At 37.8% G+C, this 21,849-nt stretch overlaps 1 protein-coding gene across 1 annotated transcript; it reads left to right on the forward strand.

The window, feature by feature from the left end:
* The first annotated feature begins 779 nt into the window (after positions 1-779).
* On the forward strand, positions 780-20,183 carry LOC145988023 (glutamate receptor-like). The gene is made up of 7 exons (XM_083122861.1): positions 780-803; positions 1,266-1,565; positions 10,465-10,568; positions 13,812-13,988; positions 14,806-15,035; positions 16,494-16,708; positions 19,923-20,183. The coding sequence occupies exons 1-7, from the start codon at positions 780-782 to the stop codon at positions 20,181-20,183; spliced, it is 1,311 nt and encodes a 436-aa protein (XP_082978987.1).
* Positions 20,184-21,849: the final 1,666 nt, after the last annotated feature.

A 21,849-nucleotide genomic window follows, 5' to 3' on the forward strand; every position in this document is an offset into this window, starting at 1 on the left:
CCTTGAAAATACTTTCTGACCGTATAACCAGGGTGGGAATTCTGCTCTCCCAATCTCCTTTTCAACAATATAGTAACCCCTGGGTTCGATACCCGTTTAGAATCCCACGTTAAACTGTATATCCAGTCCATATTAGTATTTTTGTGCATAAAGCGAACTTAAAAACAAAACCTCAATTTAATAACTGAATTTTGACGCAAATATTTCCAATAAATTTTCTAAAATTGTTGAAGGCATTGTTTGGTGCCTTCAAAGTCATTTCTACAGTCGTTGACAACACACATCGCTGTTGTGAAACTGAAAAAAGAATATTAAATTTACGTAATGCAAGAAATTTACATGATGGGAAAATCTACACCATTGTATGCTGGCGTGCCAATTTATATGGGTCCAACCAATAAATTAGGTCTATCTATTAATTATATTAGGCATTTATTAATAACTGATTGAGGCTGTTTCTGGATTGCTTTGAGCATTTCCCAAGTTTGGCATTCATACAATAAAACGGGTGTTACTTGAGCATGCATTTTTAACTGGGCATTGTCTATTATGTAGTGCTTCCATTTTTGTCTATTCTACCACTACGTTTTGATAGAGCATCTCTTCTCTCGTCCTTCGCCTTGTAATCAAGGGGTCCCGCATTCGATGACCGGTGGAAGCAGTAGGCCAGTCCCTATCTCTGAATAAAGTGGACTTAGAACAACAATTCAACGAACCAATCTTCTCTCGTCTTCAGGTGACAAAATTTCTTCTTTCTGGTAGTGAGAATCGAACAAACGATGACCTATTATAGTACACAAGTAGTAAGTAATTTTGTTTATTGATTGCTTTGTTAATGTTATGAGTGATTTTGTGCATTCATTACTTTGTTAATTTAATAGGTAATTTTGTGAATTTTTTCTTTGTTAATTTAATAGATATTTTTTTGAATTGATTACTTTGTTAATTTAATAAGTATTTTTTTAGTTGATTACTTTGTTAATTAAATAAGTAATTTTGTGGATTCATTACTTTATCAGTTAATTTATGAAGTAATTATGTTCATTAATTAAGTACTTTGTCTGTTAATTTAATATGTAATTTTGTACATTGATTACTTTGTTAATTTAATAAGAAATTTTATACATTAATTACTTTGTTAATTTAATAAGTAATTTTGCACATTGATTACTTTGTTAATTTAGTAAGCAATTTTGCGCATTGGATATTTTTTTTAATTTCACACGTAATTTCTGCACTAATTACTTTGTCTGTTAACATAACAGGTTGTTCATTTGGACAAAGTGATCTCAGAGAGTCCGTGGTTCGTTCCCCTTCCACAGAGAACCCCAATCGAAGACTTCTTCTCCGACGTCCCTCTTCCATACAACAGCCAGATGTACGTCGTGCAAGGAGGAGCTAAGCAGAACCTGACAGAGGTGTATCGCATCAGACGCAGCTTCCCACTGATCACCAACGGCGTTGGGGAATGGACGGATCGATCGGGGCTTCTTCTAACGAATGTCCCGATCTGGGCTCGACGTAGTGACCTCCGGGGTCTACGTCTTGTCGTCACTTCAGAGTCCGTAAGTGTATATATCCGATAAAAATTATATGACAGACTGTATACGGGTCAAATTTACATCAGGTATCAAAAAACTGTTATTTACAAAACGACCTGAAGGGTGCAACACTGATCAAGTGAGCCTCACAACACCATGTTCGTCATTTTAAAATATGGCGCCTCCTTCACACACATCCATCAGTGAAGAGCAGTGGTTTCTTGCCCTCTGGAAGCCAAAACTTATAGAAATTCTCTGGCAAATGAAAATTCAATATCTCCATGCATGATTACCACGCCAGCAAGTTTACGAATGGAGGAATAAGTAAGACAATGGCTTCAGTTCGCAGGCAGATAGGTGGAAAGAGCTTAGCAATGAGTCATAAGGACTGCACTTGCATCTCAAAGATCCTTCTTCATGAGATATACAGGCACTAACTCAAGAATTGAAGATATATGTGGATCATCAATGGATATATACTAAAATTCAGCAAACTTGTGCAAATCTACATATCAGAAATCTACTAGGTAGATAAGAAACGAAAACAAATTAAGGTCTGCATTTGAGAAGGGTACAGGGGAAAAACAATCAAAGTCAACTTTCTAACTTTTTACAGGAATGCAATTTGAACTTTGTAAATGCTACATAATGAATCAGAAAAAATGATTTTTCAAAGCTGATTTGTGCAGGAGTATGAGTGTTTTTCCTAAAATTAAGCATGTCAGGTTGAAGTGCACCACCCCTACAATACTGTTACGTTCCTAGTAACTTTCCTCACCCTTTACTCCTATAGTCGGGAGCATTGAGGCTCTAAAGGTCTACACTGAAACCTATTTTCAGGGTAGGTGCAGAACAAATACAACCAAAGTCGTGGAGTTTTAATGAAATGTTTATTTGCCGCTTGAGTACTTACAGCCAGTGGTTAGGTAACTCGTAACTGGAACTTGGAGATCAATTGTTAGTAGATAATTTAAAACTTACTAGAAAGGTAAAACTAGGGTGGTCCAAACCTAGGTTTTACAGAAGAGCGGCATACACCTATTCACTTCTTCCTAGACTTGGAGTTATCACCCGACATGGCCAATTTAGGCTTTTACAGAAGAGCGGCTAACACCTGTTCACTTCTTTCTAAATGGGAACTTATATCCCATTCGGCTAACCTAGGTTTTACAGAAGAGCGGCGTACACCTATTCACTTCTTCCTAGATTAGACCATTCCTATTTGGCCAGTCTAGGTTTTACAGAAGAGCGGCTTACACCTATTCACTTCTTCCTAGACTGACACCAGAACAGACCTCCCCACAGACCAAACTGCTTCGTATTTATACCCAAAGTTCCAGCCTCGAACACCTGTCTTTAGGTAATTTCTTATTACAATATTCCAAATTACAACAGAAGGATATTTGAAAAATACATAGTTTGGCTATTAATAATTTACAAAGAAAGTTTACATATTCATTTGAGTTAACAATTATTTCTTTAACGTTGATAAAATCTTACATTTTGGAATTATACAAATTTAAATGTTCCGCCATTATTTAATTACAATTAGGTTAGTTCATCAAACATTGATAATCTTTGATTGGCAAATCTATATTTACATCATAATAAATGCCCATTGTCTTAAGCGAGCTGACTTAATTAGATTGCTACAGGAAGGTTAATACATTAGTTCAACAACGCCCTGATTGGCGCGTTCATATTTGCGTCACACCATGTAGTATCATAGACATTAACAAGAACTTGAGGTAACACTATATCAATTTTTCTTTTAACATTTCAACGTCTCTCTAGTGCACTTCTTAAAATAAACTTATACCACGGCTACAGATATATCTTAATCTCAGGGGATAGGTTCTTTATTCGAGAATTCCAAATAAGAAAGCGTTTTATAGCCAAGAGGATATAGTTAAATGCGGATCTATATTCTGGAAACTATACACAATACAGAGAACATATATAGCGAAGCTTGTATATACACATTGAAATATATATATACCGCGTGAGGCACCTAAAAGTACCACCAGAAACAGCAGCGATGTGAGGTTTGCGGAAAACAATAATATCAAATGGGGCTCGTAAATCGGAGGTATGGGGTGGGTCGAAAAATATCGACAAATGGGGCATCTGGAGCAAAGTCATATTTTTTTAAATGAAACGATATACAATAACATGCATAATATAAAAGAGCACACGCAGAGAAACACAACGCCGTTGGTCTCATGCATCTACCATGTGAGACCATGTGAAAATATGTAAACAAACTAACAAGTGGCCCACTTGACCGTCAGTACCACGGCATGTACAAGTATGAGATGTCGGAAGCCATTGGACAAGATGAAGAAAGAACGTGTTAAAGGAAGAAAAAATACAGTAGACATCGTCCACACCATGTATTTGACAGTGTTACAGCATAATGAAAATGACCATGACAGTATGACGAAGAACCACTGCGTAAGAAGCGAAAACCTGTCAAAGTGTGTGTTCAAAGTGGTGGCCGTCAGCTGCGATACAGGTAACGAGGCGCCCACGCAAAGATCGTTGCACAGAATGTAGCATCTCGTAGGAAATGTCCCTACAGGCCGCAGTAATGCGGTGTTGCATATTACATATTTTCACATGGCCATATCTTCGTTCCTATGTGCAGTAGATGCATGAGACCAACGGCGTTGTGTTTGTTTCTCTGCGTGTGCTATTTTATATTATGCATGTTATTGTATATCGTTCCATTTAAAAAAATATGACTTTGCTCCAGATGCCCCATTTGTCGATATTTTTCGACCCACCCCATACCTCCGATTTACGAGCCCCATTTGATATTATTGTTTCCGCAAACCTCACATCGCTACTGTTTCTGGTTTCTTCGCTATTTCAGGTGGTACTTTTAGGTGCCTCACGCGGTATATGCTGATCCCAAATTTACGTCGGTTATATTCTTATACATATATGACTAATTGAAAGGAAATATTCTTCTTCTTTCTTTTCGTAATTTCTGGGAAAAGGCTTCTTCTTCCTTCCTATCTTTGATCTGGGAAAAGGTTTCTTCTTCTTTTCTTCTTTCTGTTTTTGGAAAATACTTCTTTTCTTCTTTCTATTTAGGAAAAGGCTTCTTCTTCTTTCTAATTTTTTTGGAAAAGACTTCTTCTTCTTTTCTTCCTTCTAATGTTTTGGAAAAGACTTCTTCTTCTTTTCTTTCTATTTTTGGAAAAGGGTTATTCTTCTTTTCTTTCTTCCATTTTTGGAAAATACTTCTTCTTCTTTCTATTTAGGAAAAGGCTTCTTCTTCTTTCTAATTTTTTAAGAAGGCTTATTCTTCTTTTCTTTCTTCTAATTTATTGTCTTTCCTTTTAAAGCATAATCTTATTTATTACATATATGCCCTCGCTTTTCCCTTTTCTTTGGCAAAAGATACAAGCTATACTTATTGAAAGAGTAGGGTCGACTAAACTGACAGTAGCGCCACCTCCTATGTAACGACCAAAAGGGGAATAGCCCAGAATCGCTAACAGCAAGCGCTGCCTATGGCCCAGTGCGTCTAATAAGAAGCGCAACCGTAAGTGCTTCGGGGCGTCTAATTGAACACAGCGCCATCGAGGGACGGACAAATACAAAAGCTGACGATGTTCTCCTCGTCAGAGGATCAAAAAGGAGAGAGAGAGATACATTTCTGAATTCATTTGCTCACTTATTAACTTTTCTAATTGTTTCATATATGAGGATATTCTTATTTATCTTAATTGGCTATATATAACATTTTATTCACTCCTTCTATAATTTTTATACTCTTCCTTTATATATTTTTCATTTACTATAATATATATAATCGCTCTTCTCCGCTCCTAGTTTCTACAATGAACTCTGCTCTTCTTTACATGGCGTGCTGCCATCTATCGTCGCTTTCGGGAAACAGTTCTTCCTTGCATTTTTCATTGTGTCGTCGGAAATGGCACGTGACAACATGGAATTGTAAAGTTACAAAATAAGTAAGGTCGTAACAATACCATAGTATCATAATCTCAATTTTCACTAAAAGTGGACTTTGATCGTTTTTCCTCTGTACCCTTCATATGTTTTCGAAACTTTTCTTTTAGAGGGTGGGAAGGTGAATGGAGGGTGTCGGTATTTCGTTGTGGATTAGTTCCAGTGACGTGTACCGGAAGATCAGGAGTTACCTTATGTTATTTAATCGTGGGAAGTCTATATCAAGTGCTCCAAGTATTAATGGTACTAATCAATTTCTGAATGCTCCAAATGTCCTGGGCTGTGAGTGTTCCTCCATCATTTTCAATGGCACAGGAATGTTTCTGTTTAAAGTTGACTTGCTCTCTTTCTACAAACACACACACATGAGAGGCGGTCATCAAGTTCACACTGATAACAAAGAGAGGCAACACAAGAATTCTCAAATCGTGAAATGTTGTGTCTTTTCTGTTTTCAGAGGTGCTAATTTCCTGTGGTCTATTACCGCCTTTCGCCACTAGAGGGACAAATCCAACATTGCACCATGCAGAAATAATGACTGCAGAATCCCCCACCCCACCCAGAGTTTCTCAACGATATGATAAGACACCGAAGTGGAGACATTACACTAGACTACCTGAAAACGCAGTATTTAAACCGCGGGGGCGAGAGGGTGGGAAACTACAAAACAGAAAAGGATCTTAGGCTCGCCTTCCTTTCTGCAGAGGTCTCTACCTACCCAACTGGTCGAGCAATGGAAATGCAACTTGAATGTAGCCTCCGCAGTCGCACCACTAGACTTGTAGAAGATTGCAATGTTAAATGTACAAATACTAGAAACTGCACCAGGACCTCGCCGATGACGTAGTCGCCTTGTTCCCTGTTCGATATATGGTGTAGGCACGTGGTGGTTCGGATACTATTTTGAACTGTAGATATAATTACGATTCGCCTATCTGTGTATCAGGGTGCGAAATCCTGGGGGGGGGGGGGGGGACAGAGGATTTCCCCCACCAACAATCTTGAACTCAAAAATCACCCATCAAAAATTTATCGGTGGGGAGAGTTTTTCTTGCAACAACAATATAAGCAATTAGTATTTACTTCTTATGTACTTTACTAAGGATAATATCGAAAACACACAAAATAGTGAGTGCAGAATGCTTTCTCTGTTTTTCAAGAGATTATTACTCTGTCTACACCAATAACAATATGCGTGCAATCAAAGAAGAATGCAAGTTAAACATAATTATAAATTATAATAGTTTTGTATTAATACAAAAACTAAACAACAGCTTGTACATAACAAAACTATTTCGTATTTTTTTTGATTGATTGAATTTGTGTTTTAAGTCCACTTTATGCACAGAAAGGCTAATCGGGACTGGACCTACAGTTTAAAGTGGAATCCGGAACACTATGTGCCTCCATATTTCGTAATTTATTGACATCTTTAACCAGTTAGTAAAATAAATAATTTGCTACTTTACACATATCTGATATACAGGGTAAGTCAAAATGATGGACCCGATTTCAGACATTTATTCTGTGAAATATAATAAACAAATGTTATTGTGATACATGTGCTAAGAAAGGTAAACTGTCAAAGTTTTTTTCAAACAAATCACAAGTATTCTATGTGAGCACCTCGCGTAATACGGCTCACATCAAGCTGATAGTGTATCTCCTGCCAAACCTTGTGTAGCATGTTGCTGTCAATATCAGCAATGGCTGCTGTGATGCGGGCACGCAGGTCATCCAATGTTGTCGGAAGTGGTGGTACATAAACATGATCCTTGACAAAACCCCACATGAAGAAATCACATGGGGACAAGTCGGGGGAAAGAGGTGGCCAATGAACGAGAGGTCGATCCTCCGGAGATGCACAGCCTATCCAACGTTGTTCCAATGCCCCATTGAGATGGTACCGAACGCTGCCATGGCAATGCGCAGGGGCACCATCCAATTGGAGAATGAAATCTGCGCTATCCTCTGCAAGCTGTGGAAGGAGCCATAGTAGCAGCATATCAAGGAAAACAAGTCCTGTCACAGTACGTTCATCGAAGAAAAAGGGCCCATAAATCTTTTCATGGAAAATGGCACAAAAGGCATTCACTTTGGGAAAATTGCGTTCGTGTTCCACAAATTAATGGGGGTTAGCAGTTCCCCAAATCCTTACGTTGTGTCTATTCACTTTCCCTGAAAGGTGAAAAGTTGCTTCATCACAGTAAATTAACCTCTCAGAGAACCCATCTGTTTCCATTAATTCGAGGAAATCAGCACAGAAGGATGTGCGCAAAGCATAATCAGTGTCTTTTAAGGCTTGAACTAGTTGCAAGTGGTAGGGTTTCATTTGTAAACGTTTCTGCAGAACCAGCCAGATTGTTTTCTGTGGAAGTTGAAGTTCTCTCACTGCCCGGTAGGTGAACTTCTGTGGACTCTACACGAAACATGTGCGCACTCGTTCCACTGTGTCTTCCCCAGTCAACAGACAGCCAATCGATTTTCGTTTACAGATGCAGCCCGAATGTCTGAAATGTTCATACCACTTACGAATGGCCTTCCCCATAGGTGGTTCTCTCCGATATTTGGTACGGAAATGCAATTGCATACTAATCACAGACTTGTTCACATGATAATCAAACACACAGAAAGATCTCTGTTCTCCAGTCCACGCCATTTTCCTGCTCGCTGCTGACTCCTAGCGGTAGAAAGTGGAAACACTACATAGAAACTAAACTTTGAAAGTTAATCTTTCGAAGCGCATGTCTCACAATAACATATGTTTATTAGATTTCACAGAATAAATTTCTGTAATCGGGTCCATCATTTTGACTTACCCTGTACATAAAAGTAACTAATTAATTACTTTATGTGTATTTAATAATAATGTTTCTCAAAAATATTAGTAATTAATTGATTTTTATATTTAATAACATTATAAATATCCATATCATAATAATTTATTTATTTTGATTTGATTTGATTTAGTTTATTTTACTTCGCGTTTTGTGCCTCTTGGCTAATTTGCGAAGATGGGGATGAGTGATGAAATGATGAAATTGATGAATGGACATTCACAAACAACCAAGCCCGACCGAGATTCGAACCCGGGACCCTTGGCGTCGCAGCGCGATGTGCTAAACACTCGGCCACAGGGTCGGGCTAATTTATTTATTTATATATATATATACATACACACGTATATATATGGGGGTGTAGATTAAGATCTTCTTCCCCCCACCAGTCTTCAATGATTTCGCACCCTGCGGTGTATAAAGGTGTACTTACAAACCCAAACTTTCAGTGCACGGCACTGTAACTGCGTGTAGATAGTGCCGAAACCCACGATGAGGCAAACGTAAAATAAAACTCAATTCTATGGCGCAACAGCCCTCTGAAGGCCGAGGCTAACAAGCGATTTTTCATTGAGTAACGAGTGGTCAGCACGTCGATCATCCTTGTATTTGGCTTTTGAGACCGAAGCCCTCTACTTTTTTTTTTAAGTAGCTCCCCAATTGCTCTCACGAATTTTGGGAGCTCCCAACGGGAATCGAATCCGCTATCACTGGCACCAATGACCTAACCATTTGCTTGAAACATAGGAAAACCACTAACCGGCAGTTTCCTCTGTTGTTGTCTTTCTCATAGCAATCTGGCTCCATTCTCTAACTATTCATTCAGGGCAAACACAAACATCCATCTCTTACCCAGGATTGGAACCCGGGACCCCTGGCGTCGTATCGCGTTTTGATGGCCACTCTGCCACTTAAGTCGTACAACCGCCTTTCGGAGCTGAACTCCTACCAGAATCTGGGTCCATAAGAGGTCCTAAATACTCGAATGAAAAGTAACCTTATTTTCAGTATTGAAAATAGGACAACATAATTCACTCAAACAATACATTTATTCAGACAGATAAGTTGCTTAATTACAATGTTTGGGTTCAACATTTACTTAAGATCCAGGTTTACATGAATACATATTTAGTGGGAGAGCTCGCATGAGAGAGAGAGAGAGAGAGAGAGAGAGAGAGAGAGAGAGAGAGAGAGAGAGAGAGAGAGAGAGAAGTTCCTTTCTTGATGAAAGTGGTAATATGAAAATTCAACTAAATTAACTTTCTTTGGAATAATCAACTAATCAATCCACAGTCTATCAACAGTTATGCTCACAACAAGATCAAACCAATAATTTAAATTCTTATAAATACTTAAATAAATATATATATGTATATATTTCACGCTTGCCGGTACACAAGGGCCGTTTTTGTCCTGCACATGCACTTCAACACGTCCACCAATCAGCGCCATTTATTGACGTCACTCACTGTTGCCAAATTTATTTTATAAGCACCCACATCTCAACAAACCAAAAAAATTTGCATCGGTGATCGAAGTGTTATGGTCGACAGTCGTTACACTACGCGAGGCCCCGTGAACTTATAGGTTAGAGCACATCTTTGCTTGGCTTCCTGTAAGGATATGATTTTTTTGAATTTGAATTTAAAATTTTGGGTGCGTCAGCACTAAGGCTATTTTGCACTCGTCACATTATACGGGGTCCAGCCCCTTATTGTTACACATAACAACTCTAACGTTGCAGAACTAAAATCATAAAATATTCTGACTTTCGTTAAAAGCTGAGGCTGTAAAGGAGCACTCAGCACAAATAAAGGACAAAACACAGGACAACACAAACAAAATTATACTGGCCACGGGGTCAGTCGCCAGAGCCTCGTTAGCCTGCAGTCCAGGGTGTACTACGTGGAAGTGAGGTTGACTATTGGGTGCACTACGTGGAAAGAGCACCCCTTACACCCCTGTAAGGATATGATGGCTGATCTAACTTCCAAATAATGCATTTTTACGTTTGTCTTCCAAATAGTTTTTACTCTTGATACACACACTTTTAATTTGTGTAATATGAATGCTGTATGTTAAATTATCCTCTGCTTTCTCAACAGGATCCACCAATTATTATTAATAAAAGGAAGAAGAACGGAGAAATACAACTAACTGGATATGTAGGAGACCTTTGGCTGCATCTTCAGGAAAAACTCAACTTCACGTAAGTGTCTATCTTCTTTTGTATTTTTACTGTATTGTATACCCGGAACTAGTTTACGCAAGGCATTACGAATACAGTGATCCAAGGCTAGAATCTTGAGATAAATAATATTTAGTTAATCACTCATCTTAATCCTAGAGATGAGCTTAGAGAGAGGTAAGCGAGTGACTAGACTTTAAAAAATGAATATAAGATAGATCAGGCAATTTGATTATCTTCCTGTAAATACACCATTTCATCAATAATGGTGAATTCGATTTGGGAACACTGTATATCAGTTAGTTGGCTGTAAAACCTCGAAGGTTACCACGAGTAAGAAATTTGTAAAGAATGGAGCGCAAGACTGAAGTTGAATACTTTCTACTTCTAGATGCAACTCTTGAATGTAGCCATCTTATTGACTACTCCTCCAAAGCAGAAATTTAACGCCCATAAAATTACTAAATTACCAATATAGTTGAGTTGAAATAGCAGAGAAACTATAAAAACATGGCACCTGTCGCCTCTCAACTGTTGATCAACAAACATCGAATGCCAACAGTCACGCAGCTGTCCATGATACTGGATGCAGTCATTGACTACAATCAGAAATTAATAAAGGTATCCATTCAATAGAAATAACAGTAACTGTCTGATATCGCCCGAACGGATTTCTTCAAATTTACAGGAGAAACTACTTACTGAAATCACTTTCTGTATCATTGTCGAGGTTCTTCGAGGTATTTTCTTTCGCGGAAACTAAAAACTTCACCATAGAATGCTGCAGAACAATAAATAATTATTTAATCAGTTGTTACGTAAGGAACTTGCATCTTCTGTAACATTAGGCCGTTGTTTCCATTATGTACGTGCAGATGGCGCGAGCGTCGAAAGTCACGCGGTCTCGGCAGTGTTTCCAAACGTGCCTTCTTTTTACGAGATTTTTAATTATTTTTTTTTAACTACGCTTACCTAACCTAACCAAACCTAACCTAACCTTGCCGGAAATGGTTCGTGGGGCTGTCGTAGATGGTTTTTATGGGCTATCGTGAATGGTTTTTGGGGCTATCCGTCAATGGTTTATGATGACATAATAAACACGAAAGTAGGTATTTTTCGGTTAAGAAGGTTGAAACACTGCATACCCACTCCAAATCGACAAAACACAAGCACGACGCGCGATGATCCATGACGAGTGCACGCCATATTGTCTGTTACCCAAGCATAACAAGGAAGACAAATAATGACTTGTAATATGAAAAATTGACACTATTTTATGGAAAAAGGCATAACTTCAACTTAAAGAATCTTCCGCAATGCAGAATATGTAAGTATCAATGCTAAAATTAAGGAAATAAACGAGTGAGATGTGTTCGGGCCTTATAGGACAAGTACCTGAAATAACTACAAGGATAATCTACTATTATATCACAATAATTATATTATATTATATTATGATAGTTATTTCCAGACTGATAATACTGATCAAAAAGTTAACTGATGGCTACATCATTGCCAATTTCATGCAGATTTCAGTTTCATGATTGCCAGGAATTACTCCAGAAGAGATTTTTACAAGTGAGGGCAGGTTTGTTTACTTTTTTCTTAAAGTTACAACCTTGGTTTAGTATTTCTCATCACATGCTTGAACTGATAAAAACTGTAATTCAAATAATGGTGTATATATATATATATATATATCAGCAGTGGACCGTATGACGAAAAAGAACAACATTTAACAAGCAAATAACACTTATTTACAGGGTGATTCAAAAATCCCTTAACACCCCTTATAAAATGTAAAGGAGTTAGGCTGGGTACAATTGAGGCGTTGCGGATACGAAGGGCGAACTCAACAAATGCTGGTTTCGAGAAAAACGCATTGAAGTAATTTTGCACTCGGGCGAACTCAACAAAAAAGGCATTTTAGCTATTTTTGCTCTTGGATGTCTAAATTTTGTTAAGAAATATTATCTATAACAAACATTCCAAAGTGAGCAAAGAAAATAAATGTCAAGGAAAAAATTAAGGAAAACCAGACTTGTAATGAAAATAACTTTATTGCACAAAAATACTAATGAAAGTAACTGTATTGCACAATATACTAATAACAAAATCAGAACTCACTCACATCTTTTTTCTCATTGAGCTTAAAACATTATTATAACTTTATTTTAAACTGAACAATATGTAATTAGTTATCGTAATCCACTTGGTCGTCTTATATTTCCTCAGCGTCACCCTCGTTTGGCGTGGAGCTATTTCCAGCTTCATTTTCCAGAATGGTTGTGAAGTATGGTGACCATGGCAGTGGAACGTATGGCAGTAGATCTAGAATATCCTTCAATTTTGCAGGGGAACAAGCACAGGGGAATCATAGACTCGGTAACTTAACTGTGGCCAGATTGAACTTTGATTATCCATAATTCACGTAATGAGATCGTGATAACATTCCACCAACGTGAGCAATAGAAGTGACAGGCAAACTAAACTAAACTTAACGGATTGAATCACCCAAGCCAAGTGCCAAGCGGTGGAGTTGGGAGGGCGAGGTCCGAGTAGCAGGGATCTAGGGTGTTGAGTTCGCCCTTCGTATCCGGAGCTCCACCGGTCTTCGAAGATAGGAGAGCTTCTGTCAGCCCTAGTTTTATATGGTTAGAAGGGCTTCTTCAACAAAAAAGCTTATCTTGCATATTCCCTAATGCCTGACAAACCAAGTTATGGAAAAAAAATAATCAGCCAATGGTGAGTTCGCTCTTCGTATCCTCAACGCCTCAATTGGTCAGGATAGAAACAGGTTAGGCCTAGGGAAATCCATATTGGTGTGTTCCAAGCGGACGTCCGCCATATTCGTGGCAACCATATTTAATTCAACTCAAGTTTTAAATGGGAAGGGAGTGATGTGATATCAAATCAGACTGGAATTTCACGAGAAATGCGATGATGAAGTTTTTTCCGATGTATCTTTAACCAGTAAAAAGTTAAGACTGCAAGATTGTAACAAATGTCTCATTTTTCACGTGTCTCCTAACGCAGAAGGAACGCATCGAATTCGTACTGCTGTCTGGGGAGAGAAGTTCACGTGTCATTGCAAATGATTTTAATCAACGACACCTCCAACGAGATCCAGTGTCGCATATGACAGTTGCACAATTCCTCCAAAAGTATACTTATATCATGATGACCAATTGTGCCCAGCCTAACTCCTTTACATTTTATATGGGGTGTTAAGGTTGAATTACCCTGTACTTATTTACCTTTCAGAACAACTGTTCTTCCGTGTGTGGATGGGAAATGGGGAGCCAGATCGAAAGATGGAACATGGAACGGAATGATTGGAATGGTCCACAGGGGGGAGGCCGAGGCTGCCGTTGCACATTTCATAGTCACCGACATCAGGTCACAAGTGGCTGACTTCACCAGAACTGTCACAATCATCAGGTGAGTCTCACCATGAATTACTGAGCTGCTGCCATGTTTATGAAAAGTTTGTCTCCGAAAATCCACTTCCTTCGCGTCCATTTTGTATTCTAAAAGTGTTCTTTCACGATATCTTGTACGTACATAGCTGACAAATTGTGTGCAAAGATTCAGGTGAAAACTGGTTGATATTGTAGTCAATGTTAAATGACATAATTACATTTCTTAATATAAAATTAACTGACTATTTCAAAATAATGACTGATTTTATCTGTATCCAAGAATTATTGTCCTAATATATTTTTTGAATAGTTGTATTGTTATGTTGATATTATTATTATGGACACCTGTATCTGATACTTGAGCTAAGTATTTTCTTTTATGTTCATATGTCATCTATTTATCCTCAAATGAACGTAAGAAACCTAAATGGAAGGCTTTTACATACTTCTGATCAAAATATGGTGAACAGTTGAGGGAGTGCTTTAGAATTTTAAAGCATTGTGGCTAGACAGGTGGCAAGCATTGGCAAATCTACCACCTCCCCTCCAGTCTTAATTGTTAATACGATAAATAGGGCACATCGCTTATCTTACTTTTTAAAAATCTTATTTTGTTTTGTATTTTATTATTTCTATCTCTTTAAATATGCTCATCTATATACAGGGTGGTGCACTAAAAAGTAGTCCGAGTCAGTAGCACTTGCTGCTTACTCGGGCTATTTTTTCGTGCGCCACCTTATATATACGTATATTTATTTATACGTGTCTCTGTGTCTCTGTTTTTCTTTCTCTGCTGGTCATTCTGATTTTTAATAACTTGATGTGATTTCCTGTAGGTACAGGCTGTTCGTAAAGGAACCCGAACAGCCTTCAGCGTGGGATTCCTTCATCATCCCGTTCTCAGGTAAACTCTGGCTTTCTATAGGAACAGGCATCCTCATCATGTCCGTCAGCTTGTCTGCCGTTTATGCTCTGTGCCACAGGTTTGGAGTTGTCCAGGAAAGAAGATACTTACTCCCTCTGGGCCACTGTCTCTTGTATGTCTATGGCGTTTTCTGCCAACAAGGTAAGGCTATTTTTCGAATGATTGTAATCATAAGTCACGCATCTACTTTCCGAGATGAGTTCAACATTGAACTAGAGAAAGGTTGAAAAGATTCGTCGACTACAAAGTGGAACATTTGCTTTATTTGTGGCCCACAACTTTCTACAGATCTATTGCCATGAAATGTTCCTCGCGAAGTAAACTGGGGGGAATAAAGAAAAGATGAAGAGAAGAGGGTGTGAAGGAAAAAGATCTGGATATAATTGTTGAGTTTCGGGTTCTTTCAGTTCTTCAATTATCCAGGAAATGGAGTTAAGAATGAGACAGAATTTGTAACACAAACAAAAGTGTATAATTCAGGAACACAGTAACAGAACAAGTACAACAACTTACATATTGGTATAAATGAAAGAAGTATCGTCACGAAGAACGGCTATGATGTTGAGACATACATGAGAGAAACAATACACAGTGTGATAAAGAACAACATTTAATAACCAGGTCTGGCGTTCAAGTTCAATCGGCATACGACAATAATTTTATTTTTGATTTCTCAAATTATGGTCCTTAAGTGAATTTTTCCCTCCCAGAGAAGCAACTTTGCAAATTATGCTAGATTATCCCATTATGCAACATAGGGTCCTAGGTGTCAAAAAGCTTCAATTGTGACAAATCGGACTCGAGAGGACATTGTCATCGGCGTGGAACGTGAGATGTCCCGACTCACACCTGATGAGGCGGATGCAGGGTACGAAATCCCGGTGGGAGGGAGGTTCTCCCCACCAACGATCTTGTCGTAACCCCCCATAAAACTTTCCCAGGGGGGGAGTTTTTGTTCTAACAACAAAAGATAAACGATAAGTTTTTAAGTCGAATATACCCTTATGGGAATAATATCAAAAACGCACACAGAAGATGAACAACAAAGAGCCTCATCTCCAAGAACACTGAACCCAGCAATCCCAAAAACACATAAATTAGTCCGACTTGTTCTTTCTTCTCCATTTCTCATCGCCTTTCGTCAGCTACCACAAACTATATAGTGTTGAGGGAATAGATATATAAATAAATAAACACGTATTAGCTTTTAGATGTGAATTTTATACAGGAAACTATTATCTTCTTAATGTCTCTTCATTTTCACCACTCCCCCTAGTCAAGTAAATGATTGTTCATAGTATTAGTAGTACTTTTTAAAAATCTTCAGTTTGCAATCGAATTTGGAATGAAGGACAGTCGATATAATATATTGTATGTTTTATAACATATTTTTTTATATAATAATTGACATATATTTAATGGCATTATACTATATACATATACATGTATGATTTTGCACCCTGGGCGATTGGTATTCGACGGCTCCTATATGTGGGAATCCGTCTCCCTCATCGTTGGCAGTGGGTTGTGGACGCTCTGGGGGACGCTAGCAAGATCAGGTGCTCAGATTCACTCATACAGCCCGTCATCTCATTCCAGGCGCTGACTTCAACCCTCCAACTCTATCCACGCAGCTGGTGTTCATAATGTCAGCTCTTACCGCAGTGGTGACGTACGCTGCTTACTCCGCAGCCTTGATGTCCTTCCTGACGATGGATCGAAGGGCAATGCCCTTCTCCTCCCTTGAAGGGGTCTTGGCGGATCGCTGGAGAGTAGGGCTGGTCGCTGGGACAGTCATTGAGGACATTTTCAAGGTAGGGGCGAATCGAATGAATCATTTTTATCCTTGTTTGTTATTTTGTAATACAGAAGGTGCCATGGCGAGACCAAGACCAGCAGAGAACGAGATAGAAACAGAAGAGGAAAGAGATTAAGGTAGAGAAACAGAGGAAGAATGATAGAGATATCAAAGAAGGAAGAAAGAAAGATACGCAAAGAAAGAAGGAGCAACAGAGGCCGAAAAACAGACATAGAAACGGAGAAAGAAAGAAAGAGAGAGAGAAGAAGAATTAGAATAAGATCAGGAAACACAGGAAGAAAGAAATAAATATAAATAAGATACAGAAGATGAAAGATAGAAATAGAGAAACAGAAAAACAATAAGACAAAGTAAAGAAACAGAAGGGCCTCAAGAAAGTTTTCTAGCCTGGACCTCTACATACTCATATATAAATCCGGGTTTAGTTTAAGGCTTTGGTAAACTAGAATGAAATACTGTAGTTTCACCTAAATCAAAATTACTTTTCAGCCAAATGAGAGTAGTGCCTGCCCGATTTTTAGTTTGTTTTAAACATTAATATTTAAATTTTAATATTTAAAGAGTATTTATTATTCGAGACGAGGCAGACATTTGCCACTCGGGACGAAAACGAGAATGGGGCAGCAGGACCAGGGTTGGCATGTTTAAAACAAAAGTGTTTAAAACAACTTGTTTTAAACGTTTAAAACACACGGCTTTGTTTTTTACAAATGTTTAAAACGTTTAAAACAAAGTGTTTTAAACATGTTTTTTTTAAGACTTATTTAAAACACATTTTGGCACTTGATATTTGACAGTCTGTAGCTATTTGCGTGTTTTGTAACTTTGTACTTTCATTCCTTCCGTGTCATTTTGTTTACTGTGCACAGAAATCTGTTCAGTGGCTGAAAATGTATATTAAATTAACAAAGAAATATATCGTGCTGAATACCGATAGGCCACTTTTAAAACACCTGGCAATGTGTTTTTTACAAGCGTATAAAACATTTCTGAAATTGAATACTACACATAGATCAAGCCGTTTTGTTCCTCAATTAATACACTGCACAGCACATAGTTGTTAATGTCAATATTTTGTTGCATTCACGATAAAACGTATTTCTAAAAACAGAGTAGCTACCACGTGGACTGAGTGGGTCTGGCAACTGTGGACCTTCTCGAACAGCCTTCATCCGAGATTCAAGACTAATATAAATAGATATTTTAAGAAGTTAGTTAAGTTTTTACTTTTTAACTAGGAACACAGTCCCTTCTTGGATGATTAACAGATTCCTTATTAATCACTATTCTTAGAAAATATGCCTTCTTGGCATTATGTTTTAAACGTCTCTGCTTGTTTAAAACATGTTTCTTTCGCTTCCTGTTTAAAATACGTATTTAAAACATGTTTAAAACAAAAAAAACTGTTTTGTTTCTTTTGAAAAAATCACAAATTTTGCCAACCCTGGGCAGGACGCACATGCAACTCCAGACGAAACTAGGAGAGATAGCTAGAGTGCGCGTCAAATCTCCTGCATATGGCCTTGAACTGCTGAACAGCACCAGCGAATCACAGACGTGCGGCGTTGCCTAGTTCAGAACCTGTTTCACCTCGCTACTAAATCGTGTACCTGGCGCTCGGATATAAATATATTATTTCAAGTGTCAGTAGTTCAACAGATGGAAAGATAATGAATTTGCGAGTATGTACGAAAAACAAGCGTGATTGTAGCTTATACCGTTCCCTCTGTAGAAGCAATGTTATTATAAACGTATTTGCATTGTATCGTTTTTGTTCTCCCTTCGTTCCTGTTGCATTCCGAAACTTTCCGATTAACGAAGGGAACAGGGCAGGTTCGTTCCCAGTGATGGTAGAAGGAGAAATTGACGAAGAGGATACCGTCACTGTTCGTTTTTCCCACGTTTTTAGTGTGTGTGTGTGTGTGTGTGTGTGTGTGCATCATGTCGTTGAGTAAACCAAGTGGTAGTGATAGCGAGAGAAGAGAACAATACAGTGTTGTACGAAGCCAGGCACGACAGGTGATTTTTCAGGTGTACAATTTTTTTTAAAAAAAATGTTCGAGTCAAGAAGAGAGCAGTAAATTTACTTTAAGAAGTGCCAGGCTCTAACAGCTCTAGCGTGTGGTGTGAATCAAGCTACCGTTTCTCGGATATGTTCGGGGGCAAAACAATGTGGATCGGGGCCTGCTCAAATGTTTCAATCACCTAGAAAGCACATTAACGTACCAAAAAAGAACGACAAACTTAGATAACTTTGAAAAAGACGTAGTTCGTAGAACCGTCTTTGAAATTTACGATTGTGGCGAATTTTCTACTGCCAAAAAGATAACTTACTCTTTACGGGACAAAATATCTTATCAAACTTCCACCTTGAGAATATTGAAACAATTATGCAGTCCCTCTGGCATAATCAGGTATGTTCTTTTCTCCCATAAGTTTATTATATGTTATATTATCTAATGTTCCGTGCTCTCCGTGACAAGGCGTTTCGCTCAACCACGCTGTCTCTTTTCCGTGTGAGATTTCGACATGGCACCGCTGCAGTGCGCTGCTATTGGCTATCGCCATATGCAGGAGATTTGACGCGCACTATAGCTAGCTATTCGACGCATTAAGTACAAAATAGGCTTATTGATTCAGTGTTAATGAAATTAAACTTTCAATCTATAGGTTAGGAAATGTGGCCAATATAAAATAGCGGGCAGCAATTGGTTGCTTGTTAAGGTGAATTTGCAATATTGCTTTCAAATACTAAATGTTTGCAACTAACTAATTCAAAACTAAGCTTCTCCTAAACGTTATTTCATGAATGCAAGATAATATAATTTGTCACCCAAAGACACCATCTGTTGCTTTAACTCGGAAACATTGTATAGATAAATGGTCGACAAGATCTATTGGCGCCAAAAAGAGTTTCATTCGCAATTTTCTGTACAATTGGGTCAGTATGAACGCTGAAAATGGCTTCATTCAATCACTAACAATATTATATTGGGATTTATGGAATCGCATTTCTGAAAATCGTAGTCGTGTCTCACCCAACCGCGAAAAACTAATATTTCAAGGTCATCTGGAGTAACCACTTTGAAAAGTATACAAGCTCAGAATCCAAGACGGAATAAGGAATCCATAACATTTGGCAACAATTATATTAATTCGAACCTTTACTCGATTTTACTGACCCGTTTCTTGCTTTTCTCTCTCCCCAGTACTCCGACGATCCAGTAGTGAAGAGGGTTTGGGATGAAATCATCTCCAAGAACCCTGCGGACATGCTGCCTTCAATCACCAAAGGTCTCGCCATCATGTGCAAGAAGAAGTTCGCTTTCATGGGAGTGTTTGAGCTGGTGCTGTGGTTCGTGCCCGATGCCCCTTGCAAGGTGGTTTACGTGAAAAGGGCCTACTTCAAGAGCGGAGTGTCCATGGCAGTAGCTAAAGGATCTCCATATAGGAAACTCTTCAATCACTAGTAAGTCTCTGCTAGCGGAAGGTTAAAATTTTCTCTAGAAAGATTTGTTTTCAACTGTCTCCACTCTGCTATTTACAGTCTTCTTGATTTAATTATTCTAATAATATCTGGACATGAATACAAATTATGTAGTTCTAAATTATGTAACCTTCTCCACTCACCTGTCTCCTCATCTCTTTTAGGTACAAATATTTTCCTAAGGATCTCTCAATTTATGTTCCTCTTTCAATGTAAGGGACCAAGTTTCACACCCATATAATACTACAGGCAAAATTACTGTTTTGTATATTTTAACTTTTAGTTTCTTAGATATTAAACGAGAAGACAAAAGTTTATGAAGAGAAAAGTAACATGCATTTCCTGAATTAAGCCTACTTTTTATTTCCTCTTTAATATAATTTCCATTTGTTAATATTACTCCTAAGTATTTGAATTTGGAAACTGGTTCAAACGAGTTGTTATCAATAATTAGATTTTGATTATTACCTAACACTTGGTTTCGGCCTGTAAGCATATATTTAGTTTTCTCTTTGTTAACTTCCAAAGAACGAAGTTAGTTGCACATTAAGAACTTTAACTCAGTTACGTTCCTTTAGTAACTGTTTCGGAAATAGCATTTACTGTAACGAGTTACTTTCTAAAATGGATTACTCTTGGTTACTTTATTCAAATAACTGTACGAGTTACTTTCTGTTATTTTTCTTTAGTAACTGTAATGGATCTAACCGTTTACTTTCTGGTGTAACTGCAAATTTGTTTTTACATGAATAACTCTAATTTGGTTACTTTTCTTCACTACCTTAACGGATCTAACAATTCCTGTTTTGAGTAACAATTGTAACGAATTCGGCCTACATTTTAAATGATTAACTGTAACTTGGTTACTTTTCTTTAAGGTAACAGTAACGGAACTAACAATACTTTTTGGATTACTTTCAAAAATAAGTAACTCTAATTTGGATACTTTTAAATAGTAACAGTAACGGAATTAACATTTACTTTCTGGAGAAACTGTAATGAGTTACTTTTTAAATTAGTCAATCTAATTTGGTTACTTTTCTTTAGTAACCGTAACGCAATTAAAAGTTATTTTTTTGGAATTAACTGTAAAGAGTTACTTTTTAATGAGTTCAGTCAATTTTATTATGCAATGAATGATTCATTCAGGAACAGAACATTAGTGAAGCAGTTGGCAATCTCTACACCAGGATCAATTCCGTTACTTAAAAACACATGAATGAAAATAAAAGTATTTGGCCTAGTAATTTTATGTATTCGAATGTAACGGATTAAAGGAAATAATTGTACATTTTTCTACTTCAGCTTACAACTTATGGAAGAAGCTGGCCTGTTCCACGAAATCCACTCTAAATGGTGGGCCTTTCTTCAACCTCTTCCCAGCGTGACAACATTTCAGAGTCTGGGGATCGAACAACTCTTCAGCATCTTCTGCTTCTTCCTGTTTGTTCTTGCTCTTGCTTTCTTCTTCCTGTTCGTCGAGAAATTCGTCTATTCGCGGCTGTCAAGAAAACGCCAGCCACGATCAAATCAACGGAAATCGCCAAACTTACAGTACATAGAATAAGTTCAGAAAAGCATTTGGTTGAACGGGCAGTTATGCAGAAACACAGAACATCAAATATGTTTTTTTTTTTCAACACATACAG

This window comes from Lepisma saccharinum, chromosome 5 (genome assembly GCF_977018435.1).
Source record: "Lepisma saccharinum chromosome 5, izLepSacc3.1, whole genome shotgun sequence".
NCBI lineage: Eukaryota > Metazoa > Arthropoda > Insecta > Zygentoma > Lepismatidae > Lepisma > Lepisma saccharinum.